The 22,515-nt window shown below is 42.5% G+C and overlaps 1 protein-coding gene across 1 annotated transcript in view; it reads left to right on the top strand.

Annotated features, from left to right (window-relative positions):
- The window catches only part of Myo5a (myosin VA), a 157,824-nt gene that overhangs the window by 86,505 nt on the left and 48,804 nt on the right, over positions 1-22,515 (top strand). The window contains exons 12-21 of the mRNA XM_051140184.1: positions 570-710; positions 3,278-3,403; positions 5,755-5,838; positions 10,564-10,725; positions 12,000-12,097; positions 14,922-15,008; positions 15,087-15,195; positions 18,009-18,220; positions 19,014-19,170; positions 21,701-21,940. Of these exons, the coding sequence (XP_050996141.1) occupies positions 570-710; positions 3,278-3,403; positions 5,755-5,838; positions 10,564-10,725; positions 12,000-12,097; positions 14,922-15,008; positions 15,087-15,195; positions 18,009-18,220; positions 19,014-19,170; positions 21,701-21,940 (1,416 nt within the window). The remainder of the gene's footprint in view (positions 1-569; positions 711-3,277; positions 3,404-5,754; positions 5,839-10,563; positions 10,726-11,999; positions 12,098-14,921; positions 15,009-15,086; positions 15,196-18,008; positions 18,221-19,013; positions 19,171-21,700; positions 21,941-22,515) is intronic.

Genomic DNA, 22,515 nt, shown 5'->3' on the forward strand with positions numbered 1-22,515 from the left:
CGTCAAGAGCGCTGCCTAGCTTGTGCAGTGATCTGGAAGACATTTTTTTCTGCGTAGTCGGTCAATGCCAGCTAAGGCATTCCTGTGCCTCATATTAACAGCTCTGTGCAATAAGTCCAGGCAAAAAGACATGACACAGCTTTGGAAATGTATATTTTAAAAAAATCACAAAGACTATTATGTTTATCGGCTATTCAAACATTTATTTCTAGGCCTGCTGTGGTAATGCCTGGTTTTCATTCCAGCACCTGGGAGGCTGAGGCGGAGTGCAAATCCAAAGCTGGCCTGGGCTACATAGAGAAGCTCAGGCTAACCTGGTCTACATACTTAGACCGTGCCTCAAATATAACAGAAAAAAATCTACATGCATAGATGTATGTGTTCGTGGTGGAGACTGGTAGCTGAGGTTGTCTGTGTATGATTTCAGTCACACTTCTCCATGAGGCTATGGTTGCTGGAAGCCATGAGCTGTCTCCTGTTGGTGTGTCCTCGGTGGTCTATGAAAATGTGCTTGACTTCATTCCTGTGGTGATGCTCTGATAATGACTGCCATTTTCTCTTTGTTTCAGCATGTCTTCAAGTTGGAGCAGGAGGAATATATGAAGGAGCAAATCCCATGGACACTCATAGACTTCTATGACAATCAGCCTTGCATCAATCTCATAGAGTCTAAACTGGGCATCCTAGATTTGCTGGATGAGGAGTGTAAGGTGACTGTGATTTTCTGGGGTACTTAGTCTGTGAAGATAGATGCATCAAGGCTACAAGACAAGTGGGTACAAGCAGAGACTCTCTAGAATGTCACTGGGACAACTCAGGGGTCACTCTTATGTTCTAAAGAGACACTAGACCCCAAAGGTTCTTTTCTTTCTTTCTTTTTTTTTTTTTTTTTTTTTTTTTTTTTTTTTTTTTGTTTTGTTTTGTTTCTCTGTGTAGCCTTGGGTGTCCTGGACTCACTTTGTAGACCAGGCTGCCCTCGAACTCACAGCGATCCGCCTGCCTCTGCCTCCCGAGTGCTGGGATTAAAGGTGTGCGCCACCACGCCCGGCTCCCAAAGGTTCTTTTTAAAGTGTTTTGTTATTTAATTGTGTGTGTGTGTGTGTGTGTGTGTGTGTGTGTGTGTGCGTGTGTGCGTGCGTGTGTGTGTGTGTGTGTGTGCCACACACATGGACAACACGTATTGGAAATCAGAACAGCTTCCATGAGTCAATTCTTTCCTCCTCCTGTGAGATCTGGAGTTGTACTTAGGCTGTCAGGCTTGCATGGCGCGCGCTTTCACCTGCTGAGCCATCTCACTGGCCCCAACTCCAAGGATTCTAATTGAAAGTGAAACTAGGAGGATTTCCCTTCTGTTTTCAGCTGACTACAAATTGACATTAGGTACAATTGCTACCACTTCATTTTTGTTTTATCTTTAATGTTTTAATGTTTTTTATTGAGAGAAATACAAGAAACTGTACAAAAAAATTATTTTGAATAGTAGTTCTAAGTAGCTGAGAGTTTTGAATATTAGCTAATTGTTCTTTGTTACTCACAAATAATAAGTGTTTAACATTTAAAGATGCAGCATGTTAGAAAGTCACTGGCTCCTCCGCTTTATTACTGAATGACCTTAGGCAACTCTTTTTTCTTAATCTTCATTACAGCTTATCGTGTGTTGGTCTCATAAGGAACTAGACTTGTGTGTTAACAATGTATGTGGGAAGTCAGGCATGGTGGCGCACGCCTTTAATCCCAGCACTCGGGAGGCAGAGGCAGGCAGATCGCTGTGAGTTCCAGGCCAGCCTGGTCTACAAAGTGAGTCCAGGACAGACAAGGCTACACAGAGAAACCCTGTCTCGAAAAACACAAAACAAAAAAAGAATGTATGTGGGGCTGGAGGCTGTGGTGTACTCCTGTAACCCCACACTCAGGAGGCAGAGGCAGGCAGATCTCTATGAGTTCCAGGCCAGCCTGGTCTACAAAGTGAATCTGGGATAACCAAGGTGTCACAGAGAAAACACTGTTGTGTAAAAAAAAAAAAAAAAAGAGAGAACAACATATGTGAGGTCACTGAAATGGCTCAGTGAGTAAAAACGCTTCCTATGCAAATCTGACAACCTCAGTTTGATCTCCAGATCCCATAAGTGAAAGGGTATGGCATCATGTGCCCTCAGTACAGATAATAATAATAATAAATAAATAAAATTGCATTTTTACAAAAGAATGCATGTAATAAAAAAGGTACTCTTTTTATTTTTTAATTTTATTTTTTATCTATTCTTTTTAAAAGTTTTATTAATTTATTCAGATTACAACTCAATTGCCATCCCATCACTTGTATCCTCCCACTCCTCCCTCCCTCCCTCCCTCCCTCCCTCCCTCCCAAAAGAGGTACTCTTTTTAACTTGATATTAAAAATCAGAAAGCAAAACAAAAATGGTATCTTGCTTTTACCTGCCAAACAGGCTACTTTAAATTTAGTACCTTTCATTTATTCAGATTAAGTTAATATTACATGTATACATTTGATGAAGGGCAAGAATTCATGCAACAAAATTTAAAGGAGAGCAATGTCATAACCATGGATGCCTTTTGGCCTGGGAGTTTAACCTATAAGTATCCTTGCTAATACACTGACACTATGTGTGTATGAGGACTATGACGGTTGCCATAACAAAAGTTAATAACAACCCAGTAGCCATAAGTAAGAGGGGAACTATCAGGAGTATTTGGAATGAGCCCATTCAAGTGCATGTCTTAAAAACAGGAAAAATAGTAAAGCTTCTAGAAATGGTAAGAAGGGACTACTAGTTCATACATTTCTGGATTAAATTAATATTTCACTATATATAAATGCTACCTCCATTTAACTTCTGATTTTTCAAGACAAGGTTTCTCTGTATAGCCTTGGCTGTCTTGGACTCGCTCTGTAGACCAGGCTGGCCTCAAACTCACAGCGATCCACCTGCCTCTGCCTCCAAAGTGCTGGCATTAAAGGTGTGAACCTCCATACCCAGCCCCTTTGACAAATTTAAAAAATAAAGTATGCCTAATTGTTTTAATTCATCTTTCACTTGTAAAGCTTTTATTGTGTCAGAAAATTAAATACTGATTTGATGGCTCCTGGGGCAGGCATTGTCACTCAAATTTGTGCTGGGCCAGCCCAGGGCAGGTCTCCTGCATGCTCCTCAGTGGTGGCTAGCGTGATGATGAGCCAAGGAGCTGGTCCCATATTGCTGATGTAGCAGAAAACCCTTAGCTCTCAGTCACTCCTCTTCCCTTTTTTCTCCCCAAGATGCCTAAAGGCACAGATGACACGTGGGCCCAAAAGCTGTACAACACACATTTGAACAAGTGCGCCCTCTTTGAGAAGCCCCGCATGTCAAACAAAGCTTTTATCATCAAACACTTTGCTGACAAAGTAAGGACACTTTTTGTCTTTTTTCCTTTTTAATACTTTAAATTATAATAAAAATTGTTCTTTCTTTGCCATGCTTTCTTTCTTTAAGGTCCTTTCAGGAGAAGCAATCTTCACTACTGGCATCTGGTTGTCTCCTACTTTAAGTTCAGTTGGATTACATGTTAAATAAATATGGGTCAAAAGTCTTTTGTCTAAAAGTTTGAAAGCCAAGAAACTGAAAACCAAATGTGTTTTCATAACTTGCTTAGCACCCAAACCTGATCTCTGACTTGAACTAACATGGGATCTATTTATAATTTTTAGCCTAATTAAGATGGGTATTTACATATTATGGAAATATTAATGTTTAAGTAATGTATATTATAGATGACTTATTTTTTTTTAATTTTATTTAATTTTAACTTATGTGCATTGGTGTGAGGGTGTCAGATCTTGGCGTTACAGACAGTTGTGAGCTGCCATGTGGGTGCTGGGAATTGAACTCGGGTCCTTTGGAAGAGCAGACAGTGCTCTTAACCACTGAGCCATCTCTCCAGCCCTATAGATGACTTATTAAACTTTTCTGGTAGTATTAAAATGGGTTATGTATATACTGCATCTCTAAGTACATGTAAAATTCTAAAAGTCTCACAGGTTTCCTAGTGGATTTTTGTCACCCTTTGTGAAAATACGTTTTTCATATGTTCTATAGTTCACTTAGCAAGTTGGGGACCATGTAACTAGTTTACATCTCAAGGAATTTGTGGGATGCGCTGTGTTGTGAGACTTCTGGGGGGCCTCTTTGTGATGGTCACTGATTGTCTAGGCCTGGCTTGGAACCTCTGGACGACTAAGGCCGGCTAAGGAGTATAGGACTAGAACCCTTGAGAGGCAAAGGCCTGCAGCTGGGGGTTTTAAAGGAGAAGGAATTAGTTCTCAAGTGGCCCACTTCACCAAAGCATACGGTATTTGCCACCTCCCTCTATCCATCACCACCTTCTCGCCTTGCCCCACACTCTCTCCACTTACTCTTCTCTCTCCTCAGAGCAGTGGTTCTCAAACTCCCTAACACTGTGGCCCTTTAATACTGTTCCTCATGTTGAGGAGAACCTACCCACAAAATTATTTCACTGCTCTGTTATGCATCCTAACGTAAATATCTGTGTTTTCCAATAATCTTAGGTGACCCCTGTGAAAAGGTCATTCCACCCCCACAGGGACCCTCAGGCTGAGACCCACTGCCTCAGAAGGACACTTCTGCCTATGCAGATGGTAGACTGGCTTAGACTGTACACTGGGTCAGCTCTCTTTGACCTTGGCGGAGAAGACCAGCTTACAAGTCTGCTTACCCGTGAATGGATAGATTGTTCTGACCTCGGTTTTTCTACAATCACTATCACTCTTACTTAGGAAATTGCTATTTGTTGACTCATTAGAGTTTACATATTTCTGTTTTATTCTACTGGTTTTTTATTAGTTTTTTATATTAAAATATAAGATAATGGAGTTTGGTTTTGGGGGGACAAGATCTATGTACCTAATGGCTGGCCTTAAACTTACTGTGAATCTGAGGACACCTTGGATGCCTAACCCTCCTGCCTCTGCCTCATTGGTACTGGCACTATTGATATGTGCTATGGATTTCATTTTATCCTTTTCTTGCATATTTTGTTCTTATTAGTCCTCCTCCTCCTGCAGTGCTTTCCACTGTTTTCTGCCCTCCTCTTGCAGTGCCGTTTCATATCCCATAGCCCCCGTTCTGCCTTCCCGTCACACGTTTTCCATTACCTTCCCCCCCCCCCCTTTTGGGAGAGTTTCTTTCCTGTTACGCTCTCTTTTCTAGTTTCATGACTTACATTAATATGCACACACGCACATGCACACACACATACAAATTGAAATATAGGATCCAGATATGAAGGAAGACATGACGTATTTGTCCTTCCGGTTTGGCTTATTTCACTCAACATAATGGTTTCCACTTGCATCAGTTTTCCTGCAAATTTCATGATTTTTTTTTTTATTGTAGCTGGATAAAATTATTGTATATATGGACCACATTTTCTTTATCCATTCGTCTATTGATGGACATAGAGACTGGTTCCACTTCTTAGCTGTTAGGATTAGTGTAGCAGGAAGCATGGATGTGCAGGAAGCTCTGTGGTGGGAGTTAGGAGTCCTTTGTTGTTTACCACAGGGAATTTCCACACTTCTGCCTGGGAATGGTACGGATCTCCTAGAAAAGAGTGATAATAGCACTTGCTGAGAGCTAGTCATAGAGCCTGGGCAAACAAATAGGCTTGTGTTGATGATGACAATATCTATTCAATAGTTTTGTCAGTTTAGGAGATATTTTTGTCTTGTGATTTCAGGTGGAGTACCAGTGTGAAGGCTTTCTTGAAAAGAATAAAGACACCGTTTTTGAAGAACAAATTAAAGTCCTTAAATCAAGCAAGGTAACCGTGGATAGACTTACTCTGATCAGGATATGTGCCATAAAATGTTAACTGCCTCTGCATTTTATTATTATTATATAATAACTAACAACAATAATTATTATTTTATAATAACTATTATTTTTCTAACAAAAATCAGTTTTATTTACAGTTTTTAATTCATCACATGTATGACACTTACTTAGTATGTGTCAGGTCCTGTACTGAGTACCTTTCCAATGTTGACATGTGTGATTCTTACATCGAGGTAGTGTCACATCGCCTCGTCTTACAGATGAGGCAGCTGAGCTGTGGGGACTTATGGCTGGTAAGTTCCCAAGTTAGGTTAAACTCAGGCTCTTGCTCAGAACCTGCCCTTAGCCTCTCTGCCCCGTGGTCTTTCAGCTCTATGTGAAGTCATTGTCCCCGCAGTGGCTCCACACTCTCCTGTGTGTGACTGCACTCTTTGTGGGGGACTCAGAGCACAGGGCCCCTGCCGTGTCATTTTGAAGGGGTTCTCTAGAATCATGGCCCCACTGCGCTCCATCCAGGAGGAGCCTGGCTCTGGGTCATCATGGGTGTAATTCTGATGGGACCCAAAGTGTTTGAATTTACAGTTTCTTTTTTTTTTTTTTTTTTTTTTTTTTTTGGTTTTTGGAGACAGGGTCTCTCTGTGTATCCTTGGCTGTCCTGGAATCACTTTGTAGACCAGGCTGGCCTCGAACTCACAGTGATCTGCCAGCCTCTGCCTCCCAAGTGCTAGGATTAAAGGGGTGGGCCACCACACCTGGCTAAATTTACATTTTCATAAGAACAAATATTAGAACCACCGCTTTCCACTAAGGAAAAGAATATTCCAGATGGCAAAGAAGTACGCTACATTGCTTGTCAAGCTGGTCTGTACTTCTACCTGTTGACCTTTCTCTGGAAAGGATGGGAGAAGGACACACAGTCAGCCTAAGGGAGCAAACCAGGAAGCCAGTTACTGATGCCACAAATACTTAAAAAGTAAGAGCACTCATGCAGCCCTTCTAGGTCGCAGGCTGGCACTCTTGTTTTTCTGGCCTATTTTAAGGGGTCCTCGTAGCATCTGTGGAATCATATGTGGACAGTAGGATTCTTGTTTTTAAAATACAACTTTTATAATCAATTATGTTAAAGATCACATAAATAATAACAACCAAATTCTAGTTTTAGCCCTCAGAAATGAGTCAAATGTTTATAGAAAAATCAAGATTTTTAATCATAACATACATTGAATACTAATAATTTTTAACTTATAAGATTGATGTGCAAACTGTTTTACATCATTATCATTAAATGTGATTAAGAGGTTTTTAATCACTTTAAACTATAATATAAACATGACATCCTGCTGTTAATACTTTGTCAAAATAATTTAGCTTAAACAAGGCACAGGTTTTCATTCTAGACATACCCATAACAGCTCTGTCTTTATTCTGACTTACTTTCCTGTTTGGCCAGTGGGTCCAGTCATCAGAAAGAAACAACATCCTTCCCGGGTCAGTGGGAAGCACCAGTCTGTGTACCATTGTCACAGCTGAAGTGAGGATAGTTTATGATTCACATAAGTTCAAAGGCCTTTCTTGTCCCCAGTCTTTGCAGCAAGTCTACCAAAGGCCAGAACATTATCTCCTCTCTGAGCCTGGTATGGAGCAGCTAGAATGCAGTACCAGTTTGTTCCGTTTTAAGGACCAGTTTGCTGACATCTGTGCTGTGTGTTTTGAACAGATTTTGTGTGTGTGTGTGTGTGTGTGATAATAACAATGTAAAATCCATTTGTGTCTGTTTCAGGTGTGTTTAGTTTCAAATGTCTATTAGAGATAGACAGGTAGAAATGTCCTATGGGAAGTGGGGAATGAAGGCAGGTCAAAGGGCAGGTAGGAGAAGTGCCGGACGCTCAGAACTTGATGCTCTTTAAGGCCATGAGACTGAGCATGGCTGCTCAAGAGAGCATGTAGATACGAGCTGCCGAAGCCAGATGTTACAGAGGCTGCCAGGGAGGGTCAGGAACAGACGCTAAGAGAGTGGCCTGCGAAGAAGAACAGTTTCTGATGCGACAACTTAAAGTTGATGGTGTGCGTGTGTGTGTGCGTGTGTGTGTGTGTGCGTGCATGTGTGTGTGCGTGTGCGTGTGTGCGCGCACGCGTGCATGTGTGAGTACATGTGTGGCGTGTGTGTGTGCGTGCGTGTGTGCATGTGTGTGTGCGCGCGTGTGTGTATGTGTGTGTGTGAGTACGTGTGTGTGTGCGTGCACGTGTGTGTGTGAGTACATGTGTGTGTGCGTGTGTGTGTGTGCGCGCGTGTGTGAGTACATGTGTGGCGTGTGTGTGTCCGTGTGTCCGTGCATGTGTGTGTGTGTGCGTGCGTGCGTGTGTGTGCGTGCATGTGTGTGTATGTGTGTGTGAGTACGTGTGTGTGTATGTGTGTGTGTGTGTGTGTGTGTGTGTACATGTGTGGAGGCAGGAGGACAATCTCGGGCTATCCTTAGGAACACTATCTAACCCAGTTGACCAGTGAACCCCAGGGACCCTCCTATTTTCCCCTCCATAGTAGGATTACAGACATGTGTGACTGTGCCCAACTTTTTATGCGACTGCTGGAGCTCACACTGAGCAAGACAAGCACGTTACGATTGAGTCACCTCCTTCCGTGTTGCTTGGTTTTATTATTGTTAGCTTGTTGAGACAGGATGTCACTTAGGCCTCAAATTATGTAGATGTGCAGCTAAGACTGGCTTTGAGCTCTGAACCTCCTCCATTTACCCCCTAAGTCCTGAGACGCCAGACACATGTGCCACTATACCCAACTTCTTAACTGGGCTTTGATGTATAGCCCAGGTCATCAAAAAAAATTCATGATATTTATGCCTTTCCAAGTGCTGGGGTTATAAGCGTGTGAAACCATGCCTGGCAGTACACTTTTTTAAAATAGAAAAAGTAATATAGGGAATTTTATTTTAGAGTTTCTATTAAAACTAACCCTACCTAAAATGTGTGTGTGTGTGCGTGCATGTGTGCATTTGCATGTGTGTTTATTTGTGTACTCTGAAATCTGAAAACTAATCTGTTTTCTGTTAGACATATAGATATCAAGCCCACTTCTACTAAACTTTTCACAGGAAAGAGATTTTAAAAAAATGAAATTTTGGTAGCTGCTAAGGAGGAGCCAGCAATTTATTTGGGAATGCTATGATAGCTAAGACTTTGGAGTTGCTGGCCTATCATAGAATGTTCTAGATTCTTATTCCCATACTGAGTTTTCATATCTAGCTACTAGGAACTAATATTTCCTCTGTGGGATGTGGGTCTCATTCTGCCATACAAGATAATGTTGGAACAATTCTTTATTCCTGTGCAGCCAGTGTGCTAGACTATATTACTTGCTCTGCAAAACAGGACATACACACGTTGAACTGGAAGCCAGTATTAAGTTATATTCACCATGAATAACTTCCTTACCTATCCTGATGGGTTTTGTGGGTGTTCATTTTTCTTTTTTCTTTCTTTCTTTCTTTCTTTTGTGTGTGTGTGTGTGTGTGTGTGTGTGTGTGTGAGAGAGAGAGAGAGAGAGAGAGAGAGAGAGAGAGAGAGAGAGAGAGAGAGAGATACTAAGGATTTAGAGTATGGCCTCATGCTTGGCAAAGGAGCACTCTGCTACTAAGCTGTCTCCCAGCCCATGCAGTTATAAGATATGAAGTCACATGACTTTATTTTTCAGTAAAAGGGGTCTCATAGAAAATCTTTTTTTCTAAATAATCTGAGATTATGGTGGTTACAAGTATGACTTGAGTTGCACAAATGATTAATTTTATTTATATGGAAGATAACAGTGTAAGAAAGATGTACCCATATCACAGGATGTTGCTATAGACTAGTTTCAGGTCTCTTCTGTTTCAGGAATTTTCACCTAACTGTGTTGACTAATATCCACTCACTTGCTAAACGTAAACGCCTTTAACCACAGCACGTGTGGGGCAGAGACAGGCAGATCTCTGAGTTTGAACTAGTCCCTCCAGTGACATAGTGAGATCCCATCTCAAAAAACATTATTATGGTAATTGCACTAAAGTTCTAAATTTCTTGAAATCAAATATAAGTACACATAGGTTAATTGCAGGGCTTCCTTTTCTATACAATCCAAATAAAACTATAAACTCATCATTAACTTTTATCTCGCAACGTTGAAAGCTTGCTCATATCGCCTTGCTGCCGAGACTCGGGTGTCTGTGAGCTGGTGCTTATCACTTCCGACACCTGCTCACCTGGACTAGCCTTTGTTCCACTGCATAAAACACCCTTATAGAACTGGGATAAGAAACCCACTCTTTCAATTATCATTTTTCTCATAAAATAATTAGAGTTCAAAACCAATTATATGTTTAATTGGCACTTCCTTTGGTTTAGATTTTCAAGTTTGTACGTAGTAGTTTTGAATTTGTCCTGCCCCAAATATTGCTGTGGAATTATTTTGTTTTCTACCACACAGGAGCAATTGTTTATTAGAAGCATCTGTCATGTGTCTTGGGGTTTAGGGTCTAACTTTGTTGTTTTGTTTTGCTTTTGAGGATAGTGTCTCATCTGGCAAGGCCTTGCAGTCACTCTGTTGTGCTAGGTCTGGCCTGGAGCTCACTGTCTTCCCATCTCTGTCTCCTAGTACTGGAGTAAAGCTGCGTTGCCTCCAATACAGTCCTAGAGTATAATTTCCTTTTGCTGTTTGACTCAGTTTAAGATGCTACCAGAACTATTTCAAGACGATGAGAAGGCCATCAGTCCCACCTCTGCCACCTCCTCAGGGCGTACACCTCTCACTCGAGTGCCTGTGAAGCCCACCAAGGGCCGGACTGGACAGATGGCCAAAGAGCACAAGAAGACAGTGGGACATCAGGTGAGTTCAGGTGCTGACACTGCCAGGCTGCTTGCCCACAGCTTCCACAAAGCCTCAGGCCCTCCTTCTTCAGCCTTGGGATCGGTGAGGAAAGGACAGTGTTACTGCTGGACCAACAGCACTGTCCACTTAGACTTTAACTGCCCCAGACTCATAACTCTTATTTATTTATCACTTTACAGCCTGATCCCAGCCCCTCCCTTTTCTCCTCCCAGCCCCACCATCACACCCTCTCCCTCTTTCCTCCTTTCCTTTTTCTCAAAGAAGGGAGGCCCTCCATGGGTACCAACTCACCTTGCAACCTCAAGTCACAGCAGGACAAGGCTCATCCTCTCCCACTGAGGCTAGACAAGGCAACTAAGCTAGGGAATAGGGATCCAAAGATTAGGAACAGAGTCAGAGACAGCCTCTACTCCTCCTGTTAGGGGCAGAGACAGCCTCTACTCCTCCTGTTAGGGGCAGAGACAGCCTCTACTCCTCCTGTTAGGGACCCACGTGTTGACCAGGCCGCACATCTTAGACTCATAACCCTGCATCAGCCTTTCCCAGGATGATGTTCCCTGCGTCTCCGCTGCTCTAGTGCGTGTCATGCTTCAGACCACGCCGTCCTCGTCCCTGGTTGTCTCATCTCTGTACTCATACAGAGCCCTCCGTCAGCGTCCTCAGTGCAAGGTGGTGCCCTGGCCTTCCTCAGTTAGACTTCGCCTGTGTGGAATGGGAAAGCATCCCACACATGCTTAGTGCCTGAATGTGGGTTCAGACCCTTTGGAAGGAAGGCCACATACTAGGCAGCACAGTGCATTACGCCTTGAGGCCTGTGCCACTGTAGACAGGCACAGAGCCTAACGTGGATCCATGGCTTTCGTGTCCTTAATGGTGCTCTTTCTGTTTATTCTTCAGCCTTTCTCTGCTCATTGCTTATATCATATTAAGAAACCTATAGCTTTTTATAGGCTCTACTATATAGCAGAGTTGATACCTTACGTGATTAAATGGCCCCAGTAGCAAAATTACAAGTCATGTATAAAGGAGCTCACAACAGGATGCTACAGAGAAAGGAGCAGAAAGGGCATGCATATTTAACAGAATGAACATGTGGAATTCAGGCAAATGTAAATAAAAGCCCTAGAATTCCTGGGTAGTAACCACTTCCCTGTGAAGATGGCTTTAGATTCATAGTTTACAAAGTCATCTCCATTATGTCGGAGGAGAATCTTCAATAGTCTTTGGCCTCTAACAAAACTTTAACTTTTTTTAAAACCTTTTTCATGCAGTTTCGAAACTCCCTTCACCTGCTTATGGAAACCCTTAACGCCACAACTCCTCACTATGTGCGCTGTATTAAGCCTAACGATTTCAAGTTTCCATTCACGTAAGTCAAACTGAAACAAGGAGAAAGCCTCCCGGGGAAAATGTCCATGTCTTGTGGAAAGATCTACTGCTCAATAACATTTTCCGTTCATGTTTCCTTTTGACAACATGAAAACAAGTTAGCAGTTAGCTTTCTAAGGATTTGAAAAATTGAGGCCAACCAAGTATTTTTGGTTCTGTTTTTCTGTGTCGACTCAGTCTCCGTTGGAGATCTTTCTGGCTCTTTTTATTCGGACATTAGTTGAAAGCAGAGCTGGGCAGGCTAAGGCTCCTTTGGCCAAAGCTTACCTGCTGCATTTTATCTGTCAGAGCCAGAGAATGTTTATCAAAATTTCATCCTACTTCAGATACTAAGTCAGAGGTGAAAATGAACCTCCAGAGATGATTCCCAAAATATAAATATTTCTCCAACTTTAAAAGTAATACATGTATGTTCTTGGGATGGTTTTCAGGAGCTAACGCCCAGAGAGGTAAGTCGTGTGAACTGGCAGAGGTGCTGGACTAGTTGGCATTCCCCCTTTCTCCTGTGTGTGTGTGTATGTGTGCATGTGCGTGTGCGTGTATGTGTGCGTGTGCGTGTGTATGTGTGCGTGTGTGTGTATGTGTGCATGTGTGTGTGCATGTATGTGTGCGTGTGTGTGTATGTGTGCGTGTGTGTGTATGTGCGTGTGTGTGTATGTGCGCGTGTGTGTGTGTATGTGCGTGTGTGTGTGTGTGCGTGTGTGTGTATGTGCGTGTGTGTGTGTGCGTGTGTGTGTGTGTGCACGCGCGCACATGAAAGAGAGACAGAGACAGACTAACAAGCTTGGGTGTCCTGCTACAGTTCTGCTTTTAACATCATTGATTGAGGAGTTTTTAGAGTAGTATTTAAAAAGCTACATTATTGACTGAACGGCCACAGAGTATCTAATGGTATAGATGGTTCATAATCTATTAAACCATCTGCCATAGATAAGTCATTTAGGCCATTATAACAGTTTTTTAAAATGTTTTTGTTAAAATACAGTTACAGTCCTTCCCTTGCTTCAATCCCCACAGCTACGTCAAACTTCTCCTCTGTCCCATGACAACAATCTCTAACAAATAAGTTTTGCCAAACGTTTATGTCCCCCTGAGGATAACATTCTAGAGGAACTTGTGGGCCTAAAGATCAAGTATATGATTTGATCCTTATGCACATGTGTTGAAATATCACATTTTACCTTATAAATAGCCATTTATACTATGTGCCAGATAAGAAATTTTGAATATATTTTTAAAAGACTAGCCATGAGGCTATAGAGATGGCTTAGCTGTTAAGAGCACTGGCTGCTCTTCCATGGTACTTAAGTTTGAGTCCCAGCACCCACATAACAGCTGTCACAGAACCATCTGTCACTCTAGTCTCAGGTCATTGGATATCCTTTTCTGGCCTCTGAGCACCAGGCACTCAAGGGTTGCACAGATATACTTGCAAACATCCATTTATATATAATAAAATATAAATAAATAAAAATACTAGCCCTATATACTCAAGGTTGCAGCTTCCACTCCAGCGTATGAGTGAATGTCTGCGTGGCCTTACTGGTTCCCCTCTGCAGATCTGCCTTAGACTTGAGGGTAGTTCTGAAAGACTGCCATCTTCCTCCTCCTCCTCCTCCTCAAGAGCATCTCTCTGGAGGAATTGGAGAGCAGGAAGAGCTTGCTACCCTGACATGAACTTGTGTTAGCGAGCCCCATCTCCTCCAGCAGTCCGAGGCTGGGGAAGACCGTATAGGAATGGGCTTGGGTAGATCCTCAGAACTTAGTCATGAGACCAACAGGCGCTAGAAGAACTTTCTGCTGCCTCCTTTGGTGTCAGCTGAGCATTACCATGCCCTTTTATCCCAGTGTCTCAGTTCATTTTCTGTTTAACATAACAAAAATGCCATGACCACGGCAACTTATAAAGAAACTAATTTGGGGCTCATGGTTGCGGAGGTTTAGAGTCCATGACCATCATAGCGGGGGAACACGGCGGCAGGCAGACAGGTACAGCGCTGAGTCAGTACTGAGAGCTTATGTTTGGGCAACAGTCAGGAGGCAGAAAGAGACAGGGAAAGCTTTGAAACCCCGGTGACACACCTTCTCCTACAAGGCCACCTCCTAATCCTTCTACCAATTGGGGACCAAGCATTCAAATATATGAGCCTATGGGAGCTATTCTCATTCAAACCACCATGTTTAGGATGAAATAAATGTGAAGTGTTATACAAAATAAATATATTTTCATTGCTTTGGATACTATAAATGCATTATATATGCATAGTAAGTAATAGTAGAACAGCAAAACTGGTTTTTAAAATAACTGAATGGGGCATGTTTAACTTGTCCTTTCAGGTTTGTCCATCTTTATCTCAGGGAGATACTGAGCTGATGCCATTAGTCCCAGCACTTGGGAGGCAGAGGCAGGCAGATCTCTGTGAGTTCAAGGCCAGCCTGGTCGACAAAGCAAGTCCAGGACAGCCAAGGCTACACAGAGAAACTGTCTTGAAAAAAAAAAATCCGAGAGCATTTTCAGTCAGGCTAAGCCATAATTACACACCCATCACAGGATGGGCAAAGTCAAGGAGAACCCTGTCTTCTTTCTTCTTAGTGTGCTCAGTGGGCTTTCTAAAGAGACTGTAGCATGCGGCTGGAGGAACTGTGCACAGCCCTTTGTTTTTCCTTCTAAATGTCTCTTTCCCTACTATTTTATGGAGTTTTCCATTTTGATCACTGTTCCAGCGTTAAGTGCTTTCTTTTCTAGTTTAACCCTTGCCAGGCTGGGCATCTGTGGGCTGACAGCATTTGTTGCTCTCACGCAGGTTTGACGAGAAGAGGGCAGTGCAGCAGCTGAGAGCCTGCGGTGTCCTGGAGACCATCCGCATCAGCGCAGCGGGCTTTCCCTCGCGGTGAGCACGGGCTTCAATGCGAGGGACTTCCAGGGAGCAGCCCTGGAACTTTCCAGCTGATATGGGCTTCTCTTCTAGGTGGACTTACCAAGAGTTTTTCAGCCGGTACCGGGTCCTAATGAAACAGAAAGATGTGCTGGGAGATAGGAAGCAAACATGCAAGAACGTTCTGGAGAAGCTCATATTGGTGAGAATATGTTCCTGAAAAGGTCTTGTCATTTTGAGCAGCAAAAGCCCACAGGCTTCTGTGTTAAACACCACAGCCCAGATTGTTTGCGGGTGGTTAAGTAGGGAAACACCTGACATAGAGGGCAAGTGAGACTAACTGTGCTCAGTGTGCTAGAAGTAAAACGGACGCTGATAGCCAGCTGCGTTGTAAAGGCTGCACTCAGAACCAGGGTGCAGCCCTTTTAGAAAGTTTGATCGTTGTCAACAGAAATTTTCTTACTACTTAGTTGTGAAAGAAAAAAGTCCATTTTTATTTTAAAGACAAGTAATGTGTTTTAAAGATGAGCATGCAGATTCTTCTACATACAAGTGAGGACTTGGGAAAAGCCGCAGTACAAGAGTGCGTACTTGACTCAAGAGGACTTGAGTTCAATTCCCAGGACCCATGTAAAATGGCCCACAACCATCTGTAACTCTGGATCCTGAGGGAACCAACACCTCTGGCCTTCTTACTCACTTAATACTTTCATGCAGATATCCATACAGAGACATACATGTAACTGAAAATCTTAAAATAATAACCATGACCAAAAATGCAGAGGAAAAAGGAGAGAAATCAAAGGAAAGCAAAACCATTTCCAATTATGAGAAGGATGAATAATTTCAAGAGGTGTGGGATTTGAGTCAGGCCCCGAAGAATGAGTAAGTTTGGGTAAAAATGGATATAAGATATAAAGAAGGAGAAAAATACATGATTTGATAAGCTGGCTGGAGAAATGCTTAAGAGCTCCTGCCTCTGTAGCAGAAGACTTAGTTTGGTTCCTAGCACACACATTGGATAGCTTGTAACTGACTCCGACCCCAGGAGATCCAATGCCTGCTTCTGACTTATGTGGACACCTGTACCCACATGGCATACACATTATAAAGTACATTGTTAGAGCTCTGCAGTTAAGAGCACTTGCTATTCTTACAAAGGACCTGGGTTTGCTTCCCAGCACCCGCATGGCTGCTCCGTCATCTTCAAGTTCCAAGGGACCCAGCAGCCTCTTTTGGACGCCACAGACACTAGCCACACACACACTGCACATCGTGTACACGCAACCAAAACACTCATACACAGCATTTCTCTAACCAAAAACAAAAAGGGAATGGTAAGGTGGCCTTTTACAGGGTAAGAGGCGTGGTGAGGCAGGAGAGAGACTGTTATGACAGGTGATGGGGCTCTTGACAGTCTTGCATGCCTGTCCGAGAAGCTCTCAGCTACTTTGTGTAGTCACCGGAGGGTTTGCTAGACACAGTTTGCTAGCCTCTACCCCTACAATTTCTGATTCAGTATGTCTGGGACGGCCCAATAAGTTAGCCACGCTTTCCCCCGCTTTTTTTTTCTACTCTGTAAATAGAACCCAGGGCTTTGCATAGACTAGGCAGATATTTTACCACTGAGCTAAACCCTTTGCATTTTTAACAGTTCCCTGGGCCTTCACCGGTATACATAGAAAATCTCTTATCTGAGTCTTGATGAGTTTGAGATTCATAAAAAGGATGTTTAAAATCTAATTTTACTTGACCCTCACTGTGAAGTTATTAGTCTTAATTATTAGGTATTAATTAAATGTAGTTCTTTTTTATTTTTTTCCCCCCTTTGAGAAACTAAGGATCCCATTTTAGTAATGTTTTTTAAGACCTAGCTTGGTGGGAGTTTGTTGTTGTTGTTGTTTGTTTTCGGGTTTGTCCTAACTGCTTTCTAAGTTGGGTTCAGATGGGGATATTGAGACAGTCATGCACCTGCCTCCTTATCCAGGCCTGGATTCCATGGAGGCGGAGGCAGTAACTGAGGTAAGATGGGCCAGTGGGAGAGGACCGAGCTAGGGTCCTCTGTGAACGTTATTAAATAATTTTGGACTTTTCAGCTAGGGTCCTCTGTGAACATTATTAAATAATTTCAGATTTTCAGATACATGTTACAGTTTCTGGGGTTTTTTTATCTTCATGTTTAAGGGGATATATGCTTACAGCAAAAACTGAGTTTCTCTATTTTTGCTTAGAATTTCAGATACAGTAGTAATATATATAAATCCCACTCTTCTTTTGATATGAAACTTATCATATCACCTAAGGAAAATCACCCCAATCACATGTATATCTCCACTTGCTCTAAGCTCTGCCGACACACAAAAGCCAATGCAATATACATAATTGTTTGGCTTCGGAAAGAACGTTGCAGTCTGTAGAGGTTTGAGACGCCTTCATGAGATTGTATCTATTTTTAGATGCTGCTGAAGTAAAGCGATAGCAGTGAGGAAGAAGCAACCTTTCTTACGGACACAGGGATCTGGAAGGGTCGCTTCTGGTTTTGTTCTGTTCTGTTTCTAACTTTGCATTTTGCGTGCTTTTCTTCCTGCCTTGTTCTTCACCCTGGTGAGCGTGTTTCTTCAGCTGCTCGTGGTGTTTTCAGCCTGATGTAGTCTTGCAGCGAGTCAGCCAAAGGCAGTGCCAGCCTCTCCTTGCTTCCCTTGAGAGGCTTAAAATCCAAACAAGCAGATAATAGCTGCATAAAACCTACAACCAGTTCCGGGCCTCAGATAATAATTCCAGGTAGAATATTCTGGAAAATAACTCTTAGGCTACCACTTCCTCTAAAATCCTTTCTATTTACGCAACTTTAAAAGGACCAAAAAAGTCTGGCTCTGTTAGTTTATTGAACTGTAGCCCAGGTTTTAGATGATAGATTTATCCTTTTACTGCTTTTGCTTCTAGATTTGTTTTTCCTACCTTGAATTTCTTTTATAAGATCATTATTTCTCCTTATATGTATTTCCCCTAAAATAGGACAAGGACAAATACCAGTTTGGTAAGACAAAGATCTTTTTCCGTGCTGGTCAAGTGGCCTATCTAGAAAAGCTGAGGGCTGACAAACTGAGGGCTGCCTGCATCCGGATCCAGAAGACCATCCGTGGGTGGCTGCTGAGGAAGAAGTACCTGTGCATGCAGAGGGCAGCCATCACAGTGCAGCGCTATGTGCGGGGCTATCAGGCTCGATGGTAGGTCTCCTTGTGGCCTTCCGGAGCTCACCTAGGTCATGGTCCATCCAAGTTAGGCCTGAATGAGAAGATGATAGCATCTCACTCATTTTGGTTTCAAAGTAAATGAACTCACAAGACAATTAAAAAGAATAAAATTTCACATAGACTTACAATAATAAAGGCTTGAATCGCTACCAACTTAGGTCCTTAGAATTTATGCATCTTTTACGTGGAACTTGAAGAAATTGTATGTAAACTAAAGTAGCCATGGCTACGAGACAGTTAATCCTGACTCTACTGAGGAGAAGTTAACTAGGAAAGTCTCACAAAGCCTTATGTTTCAGTGTGGTTACATACACAGACAGTTTGAATTTCAAGATACAAGTAGAAGTGAGTTAATGGTGAAGAGCATAGACTGAGATTCAGGAAGAGATGGCGCTTGAACAGTGCAGTGCTCTCATATAGCTGGTAAAGTTAAGTATGGAATTACTAAGCTTGTTGGCTTGCTGTGTGAAGGGGACATAGCATGGGACAATGTCCTAGAAAGAATAAAGCTTTATGAACTTCTTTTTCTTTATTGTGAATTGTGGCAACACGGGACATCCTGCTTTTCAAAATTAGGGAATCTCCCCAAGGAGAAAAGACTTTCAAAGCTACACACTGCACAACACATGTTAAGTGCAAATAAATGCTTATATGTCGTGGGTGTTGGAGTAACAAACAGTGAGGTTCTTTTTAGGGTGCCTAGGACACTGACTTTGATGCTTTGTAGTCTTGACGACTGACAGCGCACCACTGTTCTCTTTGCCAGCTATGCTAAGTTTTTGCGCAGAACCAAGGCAGCAACTACCATTCAGAAGTCCTGGCGCATGTATGTGGTCCGCAGGCGGTACAGGACTAGACGCGCTGCCACGGTCGTTCTTCAGTCTTACTTGAGAGGCTACTTGGCAAGAAATAGATATCGCAAGGTAAGACACTGCTTTCAAGCTTGTTCATGCATTCCAGTAATAGCAATCATATTCTCCATCTGTACAGAATACCGTAGGGACCGCTGTGGACAGAGCCATGTGGAGACAATTAACAGTTGAAATGTGTGCTCGTGTTAAGTAATTAGATATACTTGTTAATAAGAAAGTACAAAAGAAAATATACTTCCTATTTCCTTTTGTCTGTATAACTTGTAAAATTAAAAAAAGTGAATGTGAAATAAAGATCACAAACTTGAGGCCAAAAGTCTAACATCACTGGCCTGTAATCAACACATTAGCTGTAGCACATCCTCCAAAAGCCCCAAGGCAGAATGCACTCCTTGTCCCTTCCACTGGTGGCCTCACTTCTGTTCTTCTGGCCATATTGCTCCTATCTCTATTTTATCTTTATATCATTTGTCTCCTATAAAAATAATCATGGAGCTGGTTGGATGCCCCAGAATCTACATCGTGGAAGGAGAGAATCAACTCCTACGTATGTTCCCACCAAAATAATTATTTCTTAAATCTATTTTTAAAATTACGATGCTATTTAGGTCCCATCTTCATAATTGAGGAAGGATCTCAAGGTCCTTAACCTAGTCACATCTGTAGAGTCCCCTTTCCCACATAAAAGCACAGTACGAGTTCCAGGGATTAGGGCACTACATCATTGGGGTCGATTATTCAGACAGCCACAGAGAGGTGAACTACACAGTGAGGTTAGTACGTGACAGGTGGACAGAAGATCAACCTAAGGATGACGAAAGCATACAAGAATTTATAATATTTGTATGGTTAAAATTATATTGACTGGAATGTAGTGCATTTCAGCGTGTGTGTGTGTGTGTGTGTATGTGTGTGTTGTGTTGTGTTTTGCAGGCTTGCCAATGTGTAAGTATGCAAACTGTACATACATACATAGAGACCAGAGCAGGACTTTGGTCATCTTCATGATTACCCTGGGACAGAGTCTATCACTGAACCTGATACTCATGGTCTTAGCCAGGCTAGTCAGTCAGCAAACTGCTAAAATCACCTTGTCTCCACTTCTCAGTGCTGGGGTTACGGGACACACATCCATGCTTGGCTTTCTCTGTAGGAGCTGGGGAGTCACACTGAGGTCTTCATGTTTGAATAGCAAGCAGTCTTCACCCACTAAGCCATCTTTCAAACCCAGGAAGTCTCTTTTCCATGTGGCATTGGGGTTGATTTCAAGGCTGTAATGTAATAGCTATACAGTCGTCTACTCAGCCACACTCTCAGACTTACAAGTAACCGTTGTAGCTTAGAATAATTAATGTTACTCTCCAGGTCATAGATCATTGATGAATCTTTTTAAAAACATGCATTTGGTTGTGTGTGTGTGTGTGTGTGTGTGCGCGCGTGCACGCGCGCACAGAGGGGGTACACACGTGTGCCGTTGTGTGAGTACAGGTGTCAGAGGAGAACAGCATGCAGGACTTGACTCTTTCCTCATGTGGGAACAAACTGTGTCTTTAAAATGGTTCACACTGTCTCTGCCTCATGGTCTTTAGTGACAAGGAATTTATCTCATAAGGCAACCTTTTTTTTCTAAGTTGTATATAAGTTTAAGACAGTATCATGACTTTTAAAAAGTAAAAATGAGATTGCTTTATTTTACAATTTCCTGCTTTTAGCCTTCTCTTGAAAGCTCTACTCCTCTACCGTGCCATCCATAACAGATTCTTGCTGCACTAGAGATGACAGCAGTAGGAAATTATACAAGAATATACACCTCAAATGTGGCAGACAAAGCATTGACTTTAGGATGAGGAAGGTGGCATTCCCCTTTAAACCCAGCACTCAGTAGGCAGAGGCAGTTGGGCCTCTATGGCTTTAGGCCAGCCTGGTCTACAAGTGAGTTTCAGGCCACCCAGGGTTACCTAGAGAGACCCTGTCTCAAACAAACAGAAAGAATGCCACCTTCTGTTTCAGGAGTGGAGTCAATACGGTATTAATAACCCTTCGCTGTATCAGGTGCCTGCCTCTCAGCCAGCTTGTTGGCCATCCCCATGACGTCATGTACAGATCTTATCCACAGGGAAGCAGTGTAGTTGGACAGTCTCTTATTTAAATAACAGAGTTCACAAAGTATCTGGTTCTTAGTTTTATAAGACCTCTTACCATCAAAAATCAGACACTAATTAGAAAACTGATGCATTCTTTTCCGTTCTTCCTAGAACTTTTTCCTTTTTGCAATCTGGTACTTTTAATTTAGACTGCTTCCAATTCTGTCTTGTTTATAGTCATATGCATATATAAATCCGACATACTTAATAAAATACAATTAGAAAAGTAGAAATTGAAAGGTGATTTGAGAAATACAGTCACATGTATATTTTTAAATGATGTGCCTTTATATTTTGGGATGTATAATACACATAAGAACACTGTTGATTCAGTGTTCTGTCTTTCTCTCTAGGTATGAATTCTCAGGTTAACATACACAGGTGAGTAGACCTGAACTGCGAGTCTAGCGTCTCAGGCTGTCTGCCTTTCTCTGCAGATACTCCGCGAGCACAAAGCAGTCATCATTCAGAAGCGTGTCCGCGGCTGGCTGGCCCGCACACGTTATAAGAGGACCCTGCAGGCCATCATCTACCTTCAGTGCTGCTTCCGGCGGATGATGGCCAAGCGTGAGCTGAAGAAACTCAAAATCGAGGCTCGCTCTGTGGAGCGCTACAAGAAGCTCCATATTGGCATGGAGAACAAGATCATGCAGCTGCAGCGCAAAGTGGACGAGCAGGTGTGTTCTCACAGGAGCCCTGAAGCTGGCACACCTGGGCACACCTGGGCACACCTGGGGATGTCCACTGGGTTTGCTCCTAGCAACTTCTCCCCTTGACTTCACCCTGAGTCTGAGGAACGGAAAGGAATTTACTTTTTAAACAGCCTTCTCCAAGCCCGTATGATCATGAGTCATACTGTAATTTCTACTCTGCAGAACGCTTCCTCCACTGCCAGTTATCTGTCCGCGTATCCGCCCTAACAGTTGCCGGGCACTGCAATGGCAAGGGAAGCAGGAAGGCTTCCAGGCTTCGGAGAAGCCCACAGCCTGTTTGCAGGGAGAAAATTCTAATGCTTAGCAGTAGTCACTAGATTGTATTTTATCACATGCAGATAACATAAAGGTAATTAAGAATATGTAAGAGATAAGGAGAGCAAGGGGAGATGGGTCAAAAAGAAATAGGATTTATCAGATTTTCTGAATGAAATGAGAGGCATTGTGACATTTGTAAGTAACTAGTGATTTCTAAGTCTACTTTATCATTCTTATTCGTCTTCCTGTGGTAGACAGATACTATCCCTGAGCTAAAATCT

The sequence above is a fragment of the Acomys russatus genome, chromosome 32 (genome assembly GCF_903995435.1).
Source record: "Acomys russatus chromosome 32, mAcoRus1.1, whole genome shotgun sequence".
Lineage (NCBI taxonomy): Eukaryota > Metazoa > Chordata > Mammalia > Rodentia > Muridae > Acomys > Acomys russatus.